This window comes from Pteropus alecto, unplaced genomic scaffold, assembly GCF_000325575.1.
Source record: "Pteropus alecto unplaced genomic scaffold, ASM32557v1 scaffold40, whole genome shotgun sequence".
Classification (NCBI taxonomy): domain Eukaryota; kingdom Metazoa; phylum Chordata; class Mammalia; order Chiroptera; family Pteropodidae; genus Pteropus; species Pteropus alecto.
The window spans coordinates 20996826-21016608 of NW_006431919.1; the positions used below are offsets into that span (position 1 = coordinate 20996826).

At 58.7% G+C, this 19783-nt stretch overlaps 1 protein-coding gene across 3 annotated transcripts in view; it reads right to left on the reverse strand.

Moving 5' to 3' along the window:
- Positions 1 to 19783, reverse strand: part of FOXK1 (forkhead box K1) — a 44855-nt gene that overhangs the window by 12756 nt on the left and 12316 nt on the right. For all 3 annotated transcript variants that reach the window (XR_003044642.1, XM_025043140.1, XM_025043141.1), the window contains exon 2: positions 7872 to 8057. Coding sequence is in view for 2 of the 3 variants with exons in the window: in XM_025043140.1 (XP_024898908.1) it covers positions 7872 to 8057 (186 nt within the window). In the remaining variant the exon portion in view is untranslated. The remainder of the gene's footprint in view (positions 1 to 7871; positions 8058 to 19783) is intronic.

Genomic DNA, 19783 nt, shown 5'->3' on the forward strand with positions numbered 1-19783 from the left:
CTATGGTGATAAGAATTCAAGCTGAGAAAAATAAATCAGACAAAAGGCCCAAAGCCACCGCCGGGCCAGCAACGGAAGTCTGTCCCTGGAGATGGCGAAGAGCCTTTTCTGTGGCGACACTGGCTCAGACGCCTGGCGGGCTGGCTCTGCTGGGGACCGTGAGCAGGTCCCCGAGAGCGCCCGGGGGCTGCAGGAAAATCGCCCTCCGGTCACTGCCTCCCATGCCAGCCCCCTGGGACATGGCCCCTCATGGCTCTGAAATCCTAGTGGGAACGTGGGCTGCCAGGTCTGGCGGCTGAACCCTGTCGGGTGCATTCGGGTCCCCTCTCCGCCCTGGTCCCCTTCCCTGGGCTCATCGAGAGAACCATGGGACCTCCCCGCCCCCTGCAGGAAATGGAAGGGCCTGTGGACTTCTGGGGAGGGCAGGTGCTCTGGGAACAGGCCAAGGGCAAGTCTACACCCTAAGCATCGCCCCGAAGGCTGAGGGGGGAGGGTCTCCCTGCTCCCCAAAGAGGCCACTGATGAGACCCACAGGAGGGGCCACTCGCGTGCCCCCCGGGCCCGCCCGCACCAACACCTCTGAGCCATCCGAGCGGCCTTCTAGTACCTCAGTTTTTGTTTTGAGATTATAATTAGATCACTAATTTTCAGTTAAAAAACATCATTAGCTCTTTGATGGGTGGCAACTGAGCTGACACTTTTCAGGCAGAAGGTTACACTTTGATAAACACACAGAAGTAAGTGGTAACTGTTTTTCATTCATGCCTTTTGAATTTTTTTTGGAAATAGGAATTTTTTAATTCTATAAACTCAATGTTTCAGTTAAAGTACATAGACTTTCTTATTCGAAATGCCCTTTGAGTAAACGCATGGGCTCGCTTCATAATTTTTCTGGCTTCACGGAGGTGACTGGTACCTTGTCCTGGACGTGAACAGCCACCAAGGCACACCTGCCACTTGAGGGACTCGGCCACCAGACAGGACAGAAGCTCCGAGGACAGGCAGGCCGGGCGGGGACGAAATGGCAGAGCAAAGCCAGCGTGGCCGGCGCCCAGGGAGGCTGAGGGGCTGCACGTAGGAGGGGGCAAGGACACTATGGAAAGCACATCTGGAGAACAAGGAGAGGCTCTTAAGTGTTTTTAAAAGAGGAGAAATAAAAGTTCAAGGAAGGGTGGAAAGAGGGACTTGAGGAAATGTGCCCAGCAGCAGATGAGAGAGAGGGAAGGACAGAGGGACAGAAGAGAGAGGCGAGAATAAGGACACGCAGCGGAAAAACGCCACGGAAATGACGAGAATTCCCTAGACTGCAGGACACGAGTCTTCACGGCGAGAGGCCCCGTCACGCTCCCAGGCCAGACGACAACGACCCCTCGCAAGCCCGGCGCTGAGCCGGCCGCGTGCTGCGTGCAGGGGACACAGCGTGTGTGACGGGATTAGAACTCCGGAGACCACCGACGGCAGTGGACGGGGATGAGCTCGGAAGCCACCGCTGCCGCCAAGTGCACGCCGGGGATGGGCCGCAGCTGGACGCACAGGGCGCTCCCCGACCTCTGGGACGTCGATTCTGAGGGAAAACGTCTCCTACCTAGAATTCTCCATGCAATAAAACCACCTACCCAGTGTGGACGTAGAGTAATAATTTCCCAGCACGGAAGACTTTTTAAAAAATGTACCTCTCCTGTCGCCTGTCCCGGGACAGGGCTGGAGGATGGTCCCCAATAAAACACAGCAGCCGATGGGGAAGGAGAAAGGCTGGAGTTGGAGAAGAGGGGGTCCCCAGGACGACAGGAAGCCGATCGCGGGGACCGAGGGGCCAGGCCTGGGGCGGGCTGCGCCCCAGAGGGAGATGTTGCAGTGAAGGTGCGCGTGACGGATGCTGACACCGGGCAGAGGGGGTGCCGGTCCCGGGAACGAGGAGGAAAGCCAGGCACCAGGAAGGAAAAGGCGAACCAACTACGACAACGATACCGAGGAAAACGCAACGGTAACAAACCACTTAAATGGAGAAAAGGCGACAGTAACGCAAGCTACACTGTGACACGGGAAGACGCAGTAAGGAAACCCACAGTTCTCAGGACCCAGGAGGTTACACCGAGGAAAACGCAACTCGAATTAAAGTGACCGTTCGGACAGAGTTTCCCCGGGAGGATGGGGTGGAGAAGGACGCGGCCTAAACGTGTCTACACCTGAGAAACCGAGTCCCGTGAGCATCGATGCAGAGGAGGGAAGCGAGAGGGACGGTCCGGGGTGCGACCAGCGGGGATGTGGCCGGGAACAGCCGCTGTGGCCTCGGACTCCCCGCAGGATGACCCCCGCAGCAGGTGCGTCTGCACGCGTCACCGCGATAGACACAAACTTCTGCGACGCACGCATGACATAAACCGGCTGTGCCACGGCCTGCCCGGGCGGACGGCAGAGCTCCTCACCCGGCGCCTCGGTCTCCCGACCTGTGGAGTGGGCCGGCAACGCCCGCGCCCTGCGGGGTGACCGCAGGGATGAGGGTGGCCTGGGTGTCCAGCCGCGGCACAGGCCTGGCACGCGCGGCGGTCACGGTCTCCATCTTTATTCCCGTTCTTGAAACCCGGAGTCTGCCGACCTCGAGGGGCACACGTCTCACGATGTGGCCAAGTCCGAGGCCGTTGTCACCGCGGGAGAGTGTTCGGACACTCTGGAAAGGCAATTCGGACGGCTGACGTGCCGTTGCTCTGTGAGGTGGCTGCAATGCCGCTCTGAGGGGACCTGGGAATGGCACACACGTCCCTCAGCGGGGGCCACGTCACAGCATCTCCGGGAGGACGGGCCGCCATGAAGCCACTGAACGCCGCCACGCAGGAAGACGCCAAGGCACGGTGAGGAGGGGGGACGTTGGCTGCAGGGGAGTGTGAGCTCTGTGGGGTCCTTGGGGGGGACAGGCAAGCACACCTGATGGGCCCTGGAGGAGATGCAGCTCAGGGACTTATCTCGGGGAGCGGGTCGCTGTCGGAAACGTCTGCCTTATGTATAGCGCATGTACAGACAGTGCTTCTGCAATCACAAAGGAAAAAAAAAGGAGGAAACAAAAGTCCCAGAGGCCAGTGTCTTCGAGCTGCCCTTCAGAACGTCTGTGTCGCCTGGACGGAAGTCCAGTTTCGTGACATCTGGGAGGCGTTTTTAAGACGACTACTTTCCGAAACACGTTTTGCCCCAGTGAAAACCGGTCAGCAAGCTGTGGGGCTCCTCCTCCCACGCCCACGCTGCAGCGGGGCCCACCCTCATGCAGACTTGGGGTGGGGGCTCCCGCCTCCCGCAGAGCCTGCCCTCCAGGTCCTTTCTGCTTCCCAAATCCCGGAGGGTGCGATCTGGGAAGGGGGCTCCGTGTGCCCGCACTGGCTGGGTGGTGCCCAGCAGGCACATCCAAGAAACATTCACTGTGAACCCTCAAAGGGCCCCCCAAGATGTACCCGAGAACCAGGAAACGCCACTCCCAGCAGCTCTGCAATGGAGACAGGAACTTAAGTACAAGCTTCATTCAACTTTGTCTCAACAGCTTAGAGCCAAAAAAACCCAAAAAACAATAACCAACAAAAACAAAAAATAACAGCGTGGCAGAGATTTGGGCAGAAGGGAAAATGTAAAGGACATGGAGGCCCCACCTTCCTGTGTGGATGAACCAATTTCTACTTCTCCTAAGCTTTCAGATAAGGACAGGGACCAGGTGGGTGGGGGCGGGGCAGGGGGCTGTGAGGTCTACAGGTACAGGTGCGGGGCGGGCGGGGGAGGGCAGGAGGAAGACGGCCCTCCAGGTGACCCACAAATGGCGAGGCCCCTATGCCAGCCGGGGAGCGTCTCTGCTTGGTGTGGTTTAGCCCCCCCGAGAACCACACCCCTCTCCAGATGGGGCTGAGAGCGCGGGGCGAGGCTGCAGCCAGACACCGTTAAGCGAGAAAAACCACTCAAGGAAGGGTCCAGAGTCTGCCAGAGAAACGAAAGCAGTTCTACGGTGGACCTGACAACCTCCAGACTCCGAGCTATCCGACACTGCGAAACAAAACAATCTGAGTCGGGGCTGAATTTTATCTGCTTCAAGGTCACGATTAGCAGTAGTTCAGATTCTGAAGTCAGTTGCTTTTTCTTTTGGATCATGTTCCGCGAACCTCTGCCAAATTTTAGCCAACAAATTACTTTTGTTTTTGGTCTCTACATTAGAAAAATCAAGAAAAGCCTTCCTAGAGATAGAGCTTACAAAATCTTGCTCTTAATGGGTAATTTAGTTATTCTGTTATGCTTTCTCTCTGGTTTTATTTCTGCAGTTTTCTTAAAACTCTAGCTGAAAGGAACACTTTTAGGCTTGTCTCTGTTTTTGCAATACCTAGAAAATGATTAACCAATTTCTTCTTTCCTAAAAACACTTCTTTGCAAAACAGAAAAAAAAAAAAAGTCAACAAAATACTGCTTAAGACAGCAAAATTGACTTCAAAGTGAGTTCATTCATTTTCTGGGTGGAGTACTTTAGGGCAAGAAAAAAAAGAAAAAAAAAAACAAAACCACACACACAACAGAGGGGAAGCACAGAAGGCCAGGGAGGAAGGGGCTGGTCCGGGAGGGCAGGGCGGGGGCTCTTCACCCAGAGAACTGCCCACAGGTAGAGCCCCTCCCCAAGTCCTGGGTGGGAGGGGCACAGGGCAAGGTGCAGGAGACCGGGGGGCAGGGGGAACCAACCCCCACCAAGCCTCACCGAGGTCTGGGCTGCAGGGACCCAGCTGGCCAATGGGGTGAGCAGGGCACAGTCACACCAAATTAGGAGAACAGAGCGGGGGAGGGCGCCCCGGGCTGCCGCCTGTTCTTATAAAGGACCCTCCCCCGGCGCCAGCTTCCCTGGGGACCCGCTTAGCTCCTGCACCTTTGGAGAGGGGGGCTGCCGGCCCTGGTCTCCTGGGGAGGGTCCTGGATTGGAGAGGAAGGGCGAGCCCAGGCTGTTTGTAAATACTCGGGCTCCTCCCCTATGATGAAAAGGATCTTGGCAAGCAAAACCTCAAGGGCCTCTGAGGTTTCTAAAACACTCTGTTGAATTCCGCAGTGCTAAGATAAACGGATGTAAACAGAAACCCTTTTGTGTGACACTTAATTAAAGGCCAAAAAGTGAGAAAGCCTGCCCCAAAGTTATTACTCTCTCTGAAAATATTTTACCAAATGAAAACAAGAAGCTGTCCCTCGTGGGCGGCCCTCAAACAAAAGGACATGGGCGGGACAGCGCCGCCCCCTCCTGACTGACTCTAGGGCAAGAGCAAGTTAAATATAAATCGAGTGGCCAGTCACACCACTGCCCAGCCGTTCCAGCCACACCTGCCTCCTTCTGCTTCCTAGGAATCTCTTCTTAACGCCTGTGTGAACCACCGCCCCTAAAACAGAAAAGCAACTTCAACTCGCGAAGGGTGCTGGAGCGCCCTAACCAGCCGGCTACCATGCTCATTTAAAATATGGCCGCGAAATATGCTTGTATCACGTCGTCCCCTAGGTACAAACTCAAACACCTTCTTCCTTAAAGAGCATCTCTACATCGACGATTAATAATCCGGCGCCAGTCTGAGGCTGACCGGTCAGCCTGCGGTGCTCTTCACGTGCAGAAGGCAGGCCTTTTGCTGCCACCTGATGGAGCACGGGACACGTCCCACGAGCCTCGGCGCCCAGCAGCAAGGAAACGCTGCCGAATGTTGCCGCGGCAGCAATGAGGGGATCCTGGGTACACGTGTCAGTGTGTGTGTTTGTCATCAGCTTCACTGAGTCACAGTTCGCCCATTCAGACTGTGCCACTCAGTCGTGTGACCCAGAACGTTTGCTTCGCCCGGGGAAGGAACCCCGTCACGGTCAGCAGTTACCCCCTTTGGCCAGGCCCTGGCAGCCACTCCCGACTTCCCCTGAAGATTTGCCAGTTCCGCACACTTCCTATCCACGGGATCACACAACGTGTGGCCTTCCGTGCCCGGCTTCCCTCACTCGGCTCCGTGTTCCCAAGGGTCACCCGTGTTGAGCCAGGTATCAGCACTTGTGCCTTCTGATGGCTGAATACCATTCCACTGCAGGGACACCCACATCCCACGTGCCCACCGTCAGCCAGGGGATGTCCAGACCGCTCCTGCGAGCCTTGGCCTACGTGGTCCCTGCGGACCTCACGGGCCGGTGAGCTGCTGGGCCACACGGAGCTCTGCTCCAAGGGGGCTGCATCGTTTTACTGCATGAAATTTGTAACGTGTAAGTTACACACACGTAAGTAAACGTGAGAGCATTTTCACAGCACAGCCTAGTCGTGAACTCGTATGGAATCCTCATGCTTTACATGAAATTCCAGTTAGATGTCTGGGAAAAACGAGATCACATGCTAAATTCTGGGTTTACAACAGAGCCAGCTACTGCTAGAAATCCGAAAGGAGCTTAGAAGAAACGGTGCATCACGTAGAGCTGTAAAGAGCAAGTAAAATCACGCGTGTGCCGTGCTGGGTACCGGGTCCAGCACGCACGAAGCTGTCAGAGCATCACCGCTCATCAGGGCCATCACGACTACGATGGACGTAACCAGGGCTGGCCGCACGGAGAACAGAGCGCTCACTGGCTTCATCCGTGGAAAAACAGGCCCGTGAGTGTGCAGGGCCCTGCCCCGCTGCACCAGAACCAGGGTTCAGGCCCCAGGCCGAACTCTGGGCCGGCCGCGCTCAGTGCTGCCCCCGAGCTCCCTCTGCAGGAGAGAGACGCACCTCCTCACAGGCTCCAGAGGGACCAACTCCCAGCAACGCGATGCAGACAAAGCCCAGCGTGCAGCCAACATGCCACGGGGGGAGGCAAGGGCGCGAGTGGCACACGGACTATGACACAGGGACGAACCGGCAAGTGACTCCCGACGCGAGCCTCCACGGGTGCGGACACGGGGACCCCCTGAGCACGGCTGGTCAGCGAGAAAACGGCCTCGCACCTGGTGAGACGGACGGACAGCAAGACTAGCCGCTGGAGCCGTGAGTCCCCAAGTGCGGTCCCCAGCTGTGCCCCTGAGGAGCCCGGAGACCCTTCCGGGGCGTGTGAGGGCACGGCTCTGTCACACCTGCACTAAGGCACGCTGTGCCTCTTCCACGGGCTCCGCGGGCACCGATGACGTGCAGCCCCGGTGCCAACGGCTGCTCGTGGGCCTGGCACCTGCAGGTGCCACACGCAGTAAGGGGGGAAATGCCAGGTCCATCTTCAAATGTCCTTAATGAAGCACGTAAACTTTTTAAAACGTATTAAATCTTGACCCTCGAACGCACGTCTCTTCACTAGGCTTTGTGACGAAATGGGACGAAGGCAGGACTGCCACGGAGACGCGACAGTGGCTGTCATGAGAAGCACCTGTGCCACTGCGGGCTGACGGGGCCCAGCGGGACAGCCTGACGTGGACCCTCCCCCCAGGCTGCGACACGCCAAGGATGAGAGAGCTGGGGGCCTTTCCCTTTCCAAATCTAGATGAATTTCTAAAACTTCACAAAGACTTTCCACAAGTAAATTTTAGAAAAACAAAGTTTACCAAATCCTGGTATACAAATATACTTAAAAATACTTTCAATGTCTTTTAAAAAAATCATACCTGTGAACGCTGTCAAAGGCCCTAGCATACAAAGTTTCAAACTGGCAAAGTGACGAATTAGGTAGCGAGTCTTCGCTTTATAAGGGAGTTCTCCAGAGACTTATTTAGGGAGGTCCCCTGATGTTCTTAAAATAGTTTCAGATTTTCCATCCACATGCCATTTTCCAGAAACATTTCTAACGCTGGGTAAAACATGGAACGTCTGTGTCATTTCCCCTTCCTGACAAACTGCCAGTGCACGGGGACCCCAGCTTTGGAGGGGAGCCGGCGGCGGGCTGCTCACCTGATGGTGCCGGTCGGGGAGGGGACGGGGCTGACCAGGCTCCGGAGGTCGGGCTCGGGGATGTGGATCCTCAGCGGGGAGATCTGCGGGTAGAGCGGCCGGAGGGGCGACGCCGGGGCCTCCTCCTGGTGGAACAGCGCCGTGAACTGGATCTTGATGGCCGTGCTGGGGAATCGGAACGTGCACCTGTGACAGGAGGGAGCGCGTCAGGCAGGGACGTGAACGCGGGGCGTGCCGGCGCCCCAGCGGCTGCGACTTATGTCACCCGTCCCCGACCACGCTGCGGTTCGCGTCCCGGAATCCAGTCTTACGCTCTCGTCAGGACACCCCCAGCACTGAAGCCAGAGTCCTTTTCCTGTGCCTGTGAACAGGAGAGACACAGACATCCCCAAATACCTAGGCTGTCGTCTCCAACAGACGTGCCGGACAGACAGACTGACTCCCGCCCACTGTGATCGCCACTGCCTCACCGCGTGGGGCTCGCTGCCCGCGGAGCGCCGTGAACACCGCTCACGCAGCGGCGCTCCAGACAGAAGACAGGGCGCGGACGGCGCCGACCAGAACGGCACCGCGGCCCACAACCGTGCTGGCGGGAGCTGGGGGGTCAGCATGGCGGACGCGGAGGGTGACCGCACTGGGCCCACTTTCCTCCACGCGCAGATGGCCACACGCCAACAGACGCAGCACTGACCTAGGTGCCGGCAGCCTCGCGAATCACGTGTGCGTGAACCCGGGGGGTCCTCCACTAAGAAACGGGGACCTCGAGAACCTGGGCATTGTTTACCCAGCACACCTTCCAGAAATCTCAACCGTTACCAGCAAGTTGCTCACTGTCACAATGGCTTAGTTAAGAACGAGCCCAAAAGAGAGCGCAGGCTGCTACACACACACATGCACGCACACACACGCACATACACACATGCACGCACACACACCACACACACACACGCACACACATACAAGTTACCAGCAAGTTGCTCACTGTCACGATGGCTCAGTTAAGAATGAGCCCAAACGAGAGCACAGGCTGCTACACACACACACACACGCACGTACACACACACACGCGCGCGCGCACACACACACGCACCACACACACGCACACACACGGCGACAGCTCACGGCAGCAGCTGCTCAGAAAAGGTGCTTTGTAAAACACGGTGGGGACGGGGCTTGGGAATAACGCACATACACATCCATCCTCAGCGCACACTCAGCCAAAGGCGTTCCGATCGCGCCGCGTGACCCGATACTGAGGCCTCGGCCTCCCGCGTGGACCGGCCGCCTGCAGGCCGCTCAGTGGCCACGTTTCAACAGCGAATCTTCCCCAACCTCCCGCGGACACGGCAAACACCCCTTCATTTGAGTTCCCTTTTTTCCCTGGTAAACTAGAAAAACCGTGTGGCTTCAGGCCTACAACAGGGGTCCCAAGACAGACGGGGTTTCAGGGTGAAGACGAGAGGGGTCACACGGTCCAGAGGGAAGCCTCGGCCTGGGGGTCTGAACATGGGGCTCTCGTCAGAGCCTGCGTGGCCCCAGGCGCAGGCGGGGAGAGGAGCTGGGTCAGCAGGACCCACATCAGAGCCCGTCCCTGCCCTCCACGTCTCAGCGTCTCCTGCCTTCACGGCCGGTGGAGAAGCACCCAGGGGTGCGTGCGTGAGGCGTGGGATGCCACGTGGAGTCGCGGGGGAGCGGGCCTGACCCGCCCACGGCGCCCTCCGTGTTCTCAGCTCGCAGAACGAGACGCTTCGAACAGGAGAGACCGTCGCCCAGGTTCTTCCCAGTTCGAGACCCTAAGATTCTAGAAACAGGTGCGCACAGGCCGAGACTTCCGTCGAACACAGCGTGTGTTACAGGTCAGAGACCTGAGCATGTCGCTCGCAGCAAACGAACGCCACCAGGAACTGGTGCTAGGTCGGCTTCCGACTAACAGTTCCCTTCCAATTAAGGCTGAACGACAAACAGTCTCACGTTATGTACTGCAACAGCTATTTCCAAAGCATCTCCTGACTCACTCTTCCAAAAATTATCCTGAGGCGGACTATCTGCTACCCAGGAGGTGGTGAAGACACCAGGGAGCTGCTTAGTTTTAAACAGACGTCTCCCCAGGGTGCTGGCGCAGTATGCCAGTCACCCTCCCTGTAACATTTTCATTCTGGTTTCGGGCCCTAGCCAGAGTTTTAATGAGCATGTTTTGCAATTAAAGCTATTCTCTTATAGGTGCTCCATAGTCACCCTAAACGCAGCCACACGCCACATGTCACACGCCTGTCGGGATGCGATGCCCGTGCGGGCAGGACGTGCCGGCCGGGACCGCCCAGCCGCGGGGGAGGCTCCCGCGGCAAGCATGGCTCCCGGGAGGGCGACCGTGTCAGATCTCTAGAAAATTCTGCCTGACTTACAGAAGCAGAAGGTCGTTTGGTGGCAGCCGAGGGCTGGGGCTGGGGGTGCGGGGTGGGCCGGGGTTCCTGCCAGGGGCGATACACGTGTTTCTTGGGACATCTGTGATAAAAACTAAACCTAAACCCAACGCTAGACCGCCAGAGTGCTCCCTGGGGACCGGATGCACACACTCCGGCGCACGGCCCACGCTCCCCGAGGAGGCGCGGCGCGTGGCCGTTTACGAGGACACGTACAGCACCGGGGTCTCCGGGCAGTTCTTGCAATGCGCCAGCCCCGTTTCCCTCGTCGGGAAGGCTGGGGGGACTAGCTTGTGCTTCACGGGGTCCTCGCGAGCATTCAGTGGGAAGTCCAAGCAAAGACACCAGACACGCACGCCATCTGACACACGAAGCGCTCGCGAAAAACTGGCCCACGGAGGGCATGAAACGTGAGGCGCACGGATAAGTGAAAATGGCAGAGACCACATGGTACAGGCCGTGACTACAGGCGCAGGACTCGAAACAGACAGACGTGGTTCGAGAACGGGCTGTAGCGACAGTGTGCGGGGCCCTGGGCCAGCGACGGACTCTGAGGCCCTCGCCGGACGACCAGGGTCACTCAGGCCTCAGTGAGGCAGGAGCTCAGCGGCGGTGACAGCAGACCGAGCGCAGGCTTGGCACCCAACGAGCGGCGATGGCCTGTGTCCCCCAGTGGTCCCTGGTGAACATGGGGACCGACGGGCAAAGACGGACTCGGGGACAGGGCGGCACGGAGACCGAGTGTCCTTTGCATGTTGTCATCTTGTCTTTGAGACATAAGAGATTCAGGAACAGAAAACGAAGCTGTTACACGTTGCAAGGGGCATGCATCTCAGACCTCGCGAGTGTTAAACCCGGCCCAGTCCTGCCTGTGCTCTGGCTCCGGGGCAGGGAGAAGGGCCACGCCCGGCGGGACCGGTCCCCAGGCCCCAGGACTCTGAAGGAAGGGCGGGGAAGCCAGCGTGACTCAGCAGACAACCGCAGGGCCTCCGTGGCCCTCCCACCCCCCCTGTTCTGGTCTGCTCCAGGCACACGCCATCAGGCACCGTCGGGTGGGTGGGCCTGTGCCACAAGCCCCCATCCTTTACGTAAGGTCTGAAATTAGAGCGCCAGAGCACGAGACGCTGAGATCCGTCAGCGCTCCACAGAAAAATCAGACTGCTCAGGAAGTGGTTTTGAAAAAAATGTTTACATATAAAATTCCCAAACCAAAGGATTCCTAAATTTTTAACCTAAAATTTCTAATTCTGGCAAAAACTTGATACGTTTTTCTAGAACGGCTGTGGGGCCTGTCACGCTGCATAGACACGCTCAAGTGCAATGACGAGCCGCTCCGGGTCCCGTTCACCTTTTCCCTCTGTGCCGACTTAAAGAAAACGACCTTTCTACAGATCTTACGACGTGGCCCCTGGAACTTAAGTCACCGTTATTCATCAAGTGCCTGACTGACACGGCGCGACACAGCCTCGTCCCTGGGGACTAATGTTCTTTAAGGTTTGATTCCCAAAGGCCACCTCCAGGGAGCCTTCCTGGATTGCCCCTGCTCGTGCCCCCGTGATGGGCTCAGGGTTACTTCGCCGGGCAGGTTTCGTCCCCCTTACTGGCCTGCAAGGCCCTGGGGGTGAGGGCGGCACCGCTGCTGCTCTGCTCTCTCCGGCCGGCGGGCGGTCCACCCACAGCACACGCGTGTCTGCACGCATGGTAGGAGGTCACCACGTGCGTTTCTGTCTGCCACTTAGGGCCCAGCAGGAGGTAAAGGCACGCGGCAGACTAGGAAAAGCGCCATGCTCCCCACGGACGGCTGGGAGCCGCCCGCCCAGCCGCTGGGACCCGCGTCCACCATTTTCGAAAGGGCCCACGAGAAGAGAGCCACGCTGAGCCACCGCCCGGGGCCTGGGCGTCCCGCCTGCAGAAGTGGCAGCCCTCTGGTGTCCCCTGGGCCAGGCTGCCGCGAGGCCGAGGTGTCACTCAAATGGGGACTGGAGTAGTCTGCGCCGCGGTCCACACCTGCTGTCCTAACACTGGTCTGAGCCCTGGACGGCGGGGCACGTAAGCATGAAGAGGAGGCCGCTGGGCGGGGAGGCCCAGAAAGAGTCTGACGTGACTAGAAGAGAAACTGGCCCCAAACAAGTAACAGTCGCACGGACGCTGAATGAGTCCGTCCCGAGAGCACGGGCCACGCGCTGCCTCGGGTCCCGCACCCTCGCCCTGCTCGACGGACGTCCACGTGACATCACGAGCTCTGGACTGCCACGTGCTGGGACACGGCCAAAGGAGAGATGACCCATTTGAGAAGAATTTGTAAAAACAAGAGACTATTGTCTAACTCTTAATTAACAAGGAATTCAATAATAACACGACAATAGTTAAAAACTGGCGTCTGTCGTGAAAATGCGTATGACGAAACCACCTTCGCCGCAGCCTCAGGGACGCGAACGGGAGCCCACTCCGTTCCTGCAGAGTCGCATCCCTGTCGTGCCGAGATGCGATCTGAGGGCCTGCTGTCCGTACGTCCTGAGGTTACAGAAAAGTCTCCGTTATCACCCCCCATGCACAGAGGGGCAGAGAGAGGACTTGGGGACGAGGCGGCTGCTGAACTGTCGGGGAGGAGAAACGAACGGAAACAGAGCAGAAACCAGCTCTCCGTGGCAATTTTCCAGGTTCTGGCAAATCGAAAGGCCCAGATGCAATTTCATTAAGCTCGGCTGAGGAGATGCTTCTAGGAGCTGCCGGCAGAGCCGGGAAGAGCAGCCAGGAAGGCAGTGGCCACGGCGCCATGCGGAGGGCCGCACGGTCCGTCCTCCCTAACCGGAGCCCGGGCTTGCCAGGAGCAGGGTGACCGGGCAGGCCCCGCCCCGCCCCGCACGCCTCGGCACCTGAACCGCGGGGGCGCATTTCCAGCCCTGCAAAGAGCAGCAGGGCCCAGCGCACGCCCCGCCACACCGCCCTCGAGCGCGCGGTCTGCATTTCTGCTGTTAAAAAAAAAAGAAAAAGGTTCTATGTCAAAACGCAACCGGGCAGGGGCTGAACGTGTGGACAAACCGCGTCCCGGCTGTAGCCCGCCGAGCTCCGCTCACCCGCCTCGTGGGGAAACTCCGACCGGGCTCAAACCGAAACCCGGACAGGTCGCCCCACTGCTGCGAGAGGCCAGAGAGGGCGGGCGCCACCCCGCCACCTGAGAGCCGCACGTGGCGCCCAGCCCACTTCCCTCCAGAACCGAAACCCCGTGGAACAGCCCAGGAGGAGACTGAAGTTGACGGACTGAGAGAGCAAACGACAGTGACCACCGGCCGGGGCCAGTCGAGGCCGCTGAGCGCGGTCCGGGTGTGGTCCGGGCCGGTGGGGCAGGTCGGAACCAGGGGCACCCCCGAGAGTGAAAGAGAAAGCGGGGCCGGGCACCCCTGCCCTTCCTCCCAGGCGGCTGGCGTCCTGTCGCCGAGCCGGGCTCCATCTCCCCAATATCTTAACAGAGCCGCGCCCAAGGGCGACCTGCGGCTTCAGCCGCCGGGCTCACGTCTGCTCCCGGCTCTGGCAAAGGGGAGCAGGGGCTCCTCAGGGGGTCCTCACCGGCGGGAGGAGCAGCCGCCCTGCCTTCCTAAGGTCTGGAGCTACATGGGGTGAAGGCCCACGCGGAGGGGTGAGCGGTGCAGCAGGCAGTGGCCGTGCTGCCGGAGAGTGGCCCGGGCAGGCTGCTGCCGGGGAGAGAGCGCAGAAGGCGGTCCCCAAGCCCGCCTCCTCCTCGAGTGGCCCCAGCTAAAAGGCCCGTCTCCCAGCCTCCCCTGTAGTCAGGGGTGACCACCGAGAGGCCAGGAGAAGCTCATGGGCAGGCCTTAAGGAGGTCCCTGAAGAGGTGGCTGGGCAGCTACCGAGCTTGACTACCCCTCATCCCCTCCTCTCATGTCTCGCCGGGACCTGAAACGTGATGGCTGGTGGGTGAGCAGCCACCCTGCACAAGGAGATCACCTTGAAAACAGAAGCCTCATGCTAGAAGAATGGTAGGCAAAGAAATGAAGCAGCCCAGAGAGGAGAACCACATTACACACGCACACGCGCGCACACGCACACAGACACGTGTGCGCGCACACACACAAGACGCGGATCTCTCATCTTTTACGCATTTGAACAAAACTGCTTGGCCTTAGAAAGGAACATGAGTCGGAGGTGAGTCTTCTCTACTGTAGACACCGCGTCACGGCAGGTAGGCCCGCTGCGGCCAGCTTGGCGCTCGGGGCAGCTCTGCCATGCCACGGCGTTTTTACTCACGTGGACGAAGAACCCAGCATCCCGGAGGCCCTCGAAATATTAAGCAGCAGAAAATGCAAGGTCACTGGGTTTCTTAGACGTAAACGTAATTATTTTCAACCACATCTGCTTGGAATAAAGAACAGGAGGAAGATTCCTACCGGAACCCGCGGTCTGTGCTGTGCCCATGGTGACCCGCCATGGCAACGGGGAGCCGAGCAGGTTTACAGGTGCGGACAGGGATGGGCGGGCCTCCTGGGGCGCCGTCTGGTGCAAGCGTGACCATTTCTAGTGTTTCTAAGCGGGAAGATTATTTAAAGACGGTCCTTGAAAGAAGTCAGCTTGGCACACCCAAAACCCCAAACAAAGCAGCTCTGAGAAGACACATGCAGCCGACGACCGTGCTGTTGGCCAACGGTGACCAACACGCTCCTTCCCTTGGTCAGTCCCTCGGGCGGGGGCAGCGCTGGCATTCTGCAGGGACCGGGCCACTCGCCTCAGTACCACACACAGGCCCTGTGAGTCCGCCTTCGTCCTCTGACGAGGGGACGGCCCAGAGGGCACGCTCTGCGCTCGGGCGCCACGTGGGGAGTGGTGGGGCGGGGGACCCGGCACATGGTCTGCGTGTTTGCTGCTGCCACTGCCGGGGGCTCCACGCAGATGGCCGTGCTCCTGAGCACGCCATCTGATCTCCAAATGAGAGCTCTGCGCGTGAGGCTTCAGGACTGGACAGTGGCTCTTTGGGACCTGGGCCCAAACCGGAGCGCGGAGGGGTGGGGACACGTTTGGGCACGAGGGTGAGGGGCCCGTGCAAGGGGTCAGAGGGGCGGGGTCCTCCAGAGCCCAGCTGGGCAGCGGGGTTGGTCTCACCCTCCTCGCTTCACTGCAGGCCGACCGTGTGTCCCTAACATTCCAATGAGAGGCCCCCGAAAACCTCCTGGGTGAGGACGGCACCCTCGCTGTGTGACGGGCGAGCCCTGGGCCTCTGCGGGCCCACAGGACACCAAGGCCACCCTCGCCCAGCACGGTGGGCCCGCTTGCCGGGCCGGGCGCAGAGGACCAGCTAAGGAAACCCTGCCCACGGATGCGGGGCTGGAGCAAGAGACTCTAAGGGTCTGGGTGGGCACCGGCGCGGAGACTCGAGAGGGACGAGGGAACACGCCACAGCCCCATCTCACTGGCGTCTGTCTTCAGGCAGCAACGAGGGTGACAGCAAGCAGTCACCAAGACACGCGCAGTCCCTCATCTGTTCAATAAGCACTGGGCACGACCAAGCTCTCAAACCTGGGGCCCGAACCAAGTCACCTCTTCAGCGAGGGCCTCATGGGCTAGGACAGGGCGCAGGGGCAGGGCGGGGCCTCTCCGGGGACTGAGGGTGGTCACTCTGCTCACCCTCATCTCCCCGGGGAGGGGCCCCAGGGGGCAGGGGCTGTGCCGTGTCCTACAGGATAAAGGGCCACGTTTAAATTTAAGTCTCGTTTTGAAATGAGAAATAGAAGACATCTAAGTCTCCTCAGTTTTCATTTGTCCCACACGTCTCTTGGGCTCCGTCACTAAAGACCTAGGGTCTTACCTACTCCGTCCGTGTCTCCCGCACAGCTCACGGTGAGCTGTCGCCGGGCCTTTGCACCTGCCGCCACCATCACGTTGCACTCCGTCACCAATGGAAGGGAGAGGAGGCAGACCTAGGGACAGAGCCATCCCAGCGTGCTCCACGTGAGGGCCGGGACGCGTTTCCCGCGGCAGGGCTCACTTGGGGCATCTGTTTCGGTCAAGCCGGTCCGCTGTGGGAGGCTGGGCTGCAGCGCAGGGCTGTCTGTGCATCAGGGCTTCTCAGCGCCACCCGCGTGGGGACGGCGGCCCAGCCTCGCACCGAGTCAGGCGTGTCTGTCCGTTTATAAATCACGCACGTGACGTTCTCCACAAATGCGCATGTGACCAAACATGACAGGTACACTTTAAAGGAGGATGTGGCGTCTCCTCCTGCACCTCACAGACGCTGCTTCCTGGGGGCCTGGACAGTGCCCGGGCTCCCTGCGGCCACTCCGTCCCCAGGCCGGCAGGATGCCTCCGTGAAACTCCGGAGCGAGTCAGGACCCCCTGCTCAGGAGCTGCCCACGACTGTTGGAAGTAAATACGAGCTTCGGAGCCCCGCGTGACTGACCCCGCCAGCCCGTCTGTGCCCCCCGCTCTCTCCTGGCCTCGCCACCCCTGCCCTGCCAGGGCCCACGGGGTCAGTGAGCATCAGTGGATGCACTCAGAGGCCTCGGGCCCCAGGCCCTCCCTCTCCCAGCACCCTGTTCTTTTCCAGGTGTGTGTCGCGCTCTGTGACATCTTTTTCATCTCTGCCTGGCCCACTGGATGGCCACCTCCCAGGACAGGAGCCAGGCCTTTCCTTTCACTGTCCCTCCCCAGGGCCGGGCCCGGGAGAGGCGCATCAGCACCGGTGGGACGGGAGGACACGGGGCCACCTGCCGTGAGTTCTCGCAGGTGGAGGGCTGGAGCTACTCTCACTTCCAAAGTTTCAGAAAAGTCTTGATGTAATTCAGATTAACGACTGCTGACAGCTCAAGATTAGGGTGAGGCCGTTTTCTAGAACCACTGCCTGCCTACAGGAACCAGGCCTGGTTGCCGCAGGGAATGCCAGCTTCTCACCAAGGCTGCTGGAGGGGGTTACAGCACTGTCAGAGGCCACGAAGCCACAGGGTTTGGCTGGGAAATTCTGGTGGGGTTTTCCATCTAGTTTAATTGCAAGGCACAGTGCAAGGCCTCTGCCATGCCCAGGGTCCTGTGCGAATCTGAGCTGCTCCGCAGGAACCCTCCCCACGGCAGCGCCTGGGGGTTCATAACGAGGGTCACCAAGTGAATGGAAACCCCCAATGGCAATGATGACAATAAAGCAGATAAAGTCCCAGGGGTATTCAAGACCTTTAAGAAAGACTTAATTGAAAAATAAAGATGTGCCACCGAGTTTACGACAGTTCGTGATAGGTCTGTCTGATTCTTAGGGAACATTTGTTGAGGGAGGAAGGACATTGAAACAAGTGGCAAGGACGAGATGGCACCACGGACAGTGAGGCTGGAGACTGACAAGGCCTCACTCTGCTGGGCCTGGAACCACGGTGGAGACACGCTTCTGAAAGCACACCACGTCCACTGAGGACCAGGGGACACGTGCCGTCCCCACTGAGGACCAGGGACACGTGCCATCCCCACTGAGGACCAGGGACACATGCCATCCCCACTGAGGACCAGGGACACGTGCCATCCCCACTGAGGACCAGGGGACACATGCCATCCCCACTGAGGACCAGGGGACACGTGCCATCCCCAAAAAAGATGGGGCACGAGCTGTTCCCACTGAAAGTCTGTGGGACATCATTCCCACTGGAGACTAGGGGACTCAGTGTGTCCCAGTCCTAGGCCGGCCTGGGGTGGAGCATGTGTATGTACCTCTGCACGCCCTCAGCATCCTGGAGGCCACTCAGGAAGTCACAGAGGGTGTCCCCCTTCACCCACCAGAGCAGTGTCAGAGGAGGGCTAATAAAACACGAGGTTTAAATAAGACCCAGAGCCATCCCACATTATGCCCCAAATGTCCAGGTTACACCAAGAACGAAGACAACCTCAAACGAAATAAGAAAAGGTGGCCACAGACCCAACACGGAATGACGCCGACGTCAGAATTATCTGATAAGGATTCTGAAGCAGCCACCATAAGAACAATTACAAGAAACAGAAAGTCTCAGCAAAGAAACAGAAACTATAGTCTCACGCACCTGTGGGACCATCGCAAAAGGTCGCACGCTCATGTTATCCGACCACCAAAAGGAGACTGGAAGGTGGGTGGCGGGGAGAAGTATTCAAAAAGGAAACGGCTGAAAATGTCCCAATCTGGCAACGAACGTAAACCTAGATTCTAGAAGGTGAGTGAATTCCCAAGAGGAGAAACCCAAAGAAATCCACGCCAAGCAGACAGACATGAGGAAAACAACTGGGCCCTAGGGTCTGGTGAAGAGTTCTCAGATGACGCTTCCTTAAAGTGAGCATCCGTGGACGGTACAGGCTCGCAGCTGTACCCGCGGCCATCTACCCCAGAGGGATGAAAACGTGCGTCCACTCAAACCTGGACGTGACTAGCCACGGCAGCTGTACTTGTAAGAGCCCCAAAGTGGGGTCAACCAGTGCCCCTCGCGAGGTGAAGCTTAAACGGGGGGTGGGGCGGGGGCAGCGCCCTCAGCAATAAAAGTCATGCGCTTCTACGGAGGCGGGTGCCGCGTCTGACAAAGCCCAACTCCAAAGGCACGTACGGTTCCACTTACACAACATTCTCAGCACAAATCAGAGCTGGAGAAGGATTCGCGGGCACTAGGCGCTGGGGGTGGGGTTAGGTGTGACTTTAACGGGCAGCACGGGGGAGGGGGCACCGTGGTGGTGGGACAGCTGTGTGTCTCGGTGGGGGTGGTGGGTACACGGACACACACGCTGCAGCATTGTCAGTTTCCTGGTTCTGACACTGTCCCACAATCCCTTAGTACATAACTAGCGTGGGAACTGGGTGACGCGGACGGGGGACCTCTCCCGACATGTCTGTGACTCCCTGTGACTCTGTAACCATCTCAAGATAAAGAGCGTGCCTGCGGAGCTAGGGGCCACGGTGGCGACAGGGTCCCATGTGGGCAGCCACCCACACTCCGCCCTGGACTGTACGTGTACGGGCGTCTGCCATCCCTTCCTCCAAAACCGAAACGTCGTGCGGAGGGAACAGAAAGGCTCCCACCGGTTCATCCACAGAAGGCAGTGTCTGCAGCCACCTGTCAGGGAGAGGAGGCAAGAAGGTAAAGATGCTCAATGCTTTATTGCATTTACGACAGGAAGAAGCTGGCATACTCGACCAAACCCGAGAGAAACTCAAGCACATTATCAACTCAGGGTGCGGTCTTCACATCCTGTAGGAATGTCGGTTATTCCATAAGGGAGCACGGACCAGCTTGCCGTAACTAAAAATGTAATATATCGTCATGAGAACGTTTTAGAATTAGTAGCGCTTAGAGATATAATTCAAGCTCTTTCTTTTACAGATGAAGAAACAGATTCACAGAGGATAAAGGAGCCGCCCAGGCCCAGTGGGCAGTGGGGTCAGGTGCAGGACCTCGCCTCTGGGCCAGGCGCCCCCACCACGGCACATGTACCCCACCACAGTGCGTGTACCCCACCACAGCACCTTCATCCAAAGGGGTGCCTCACTGC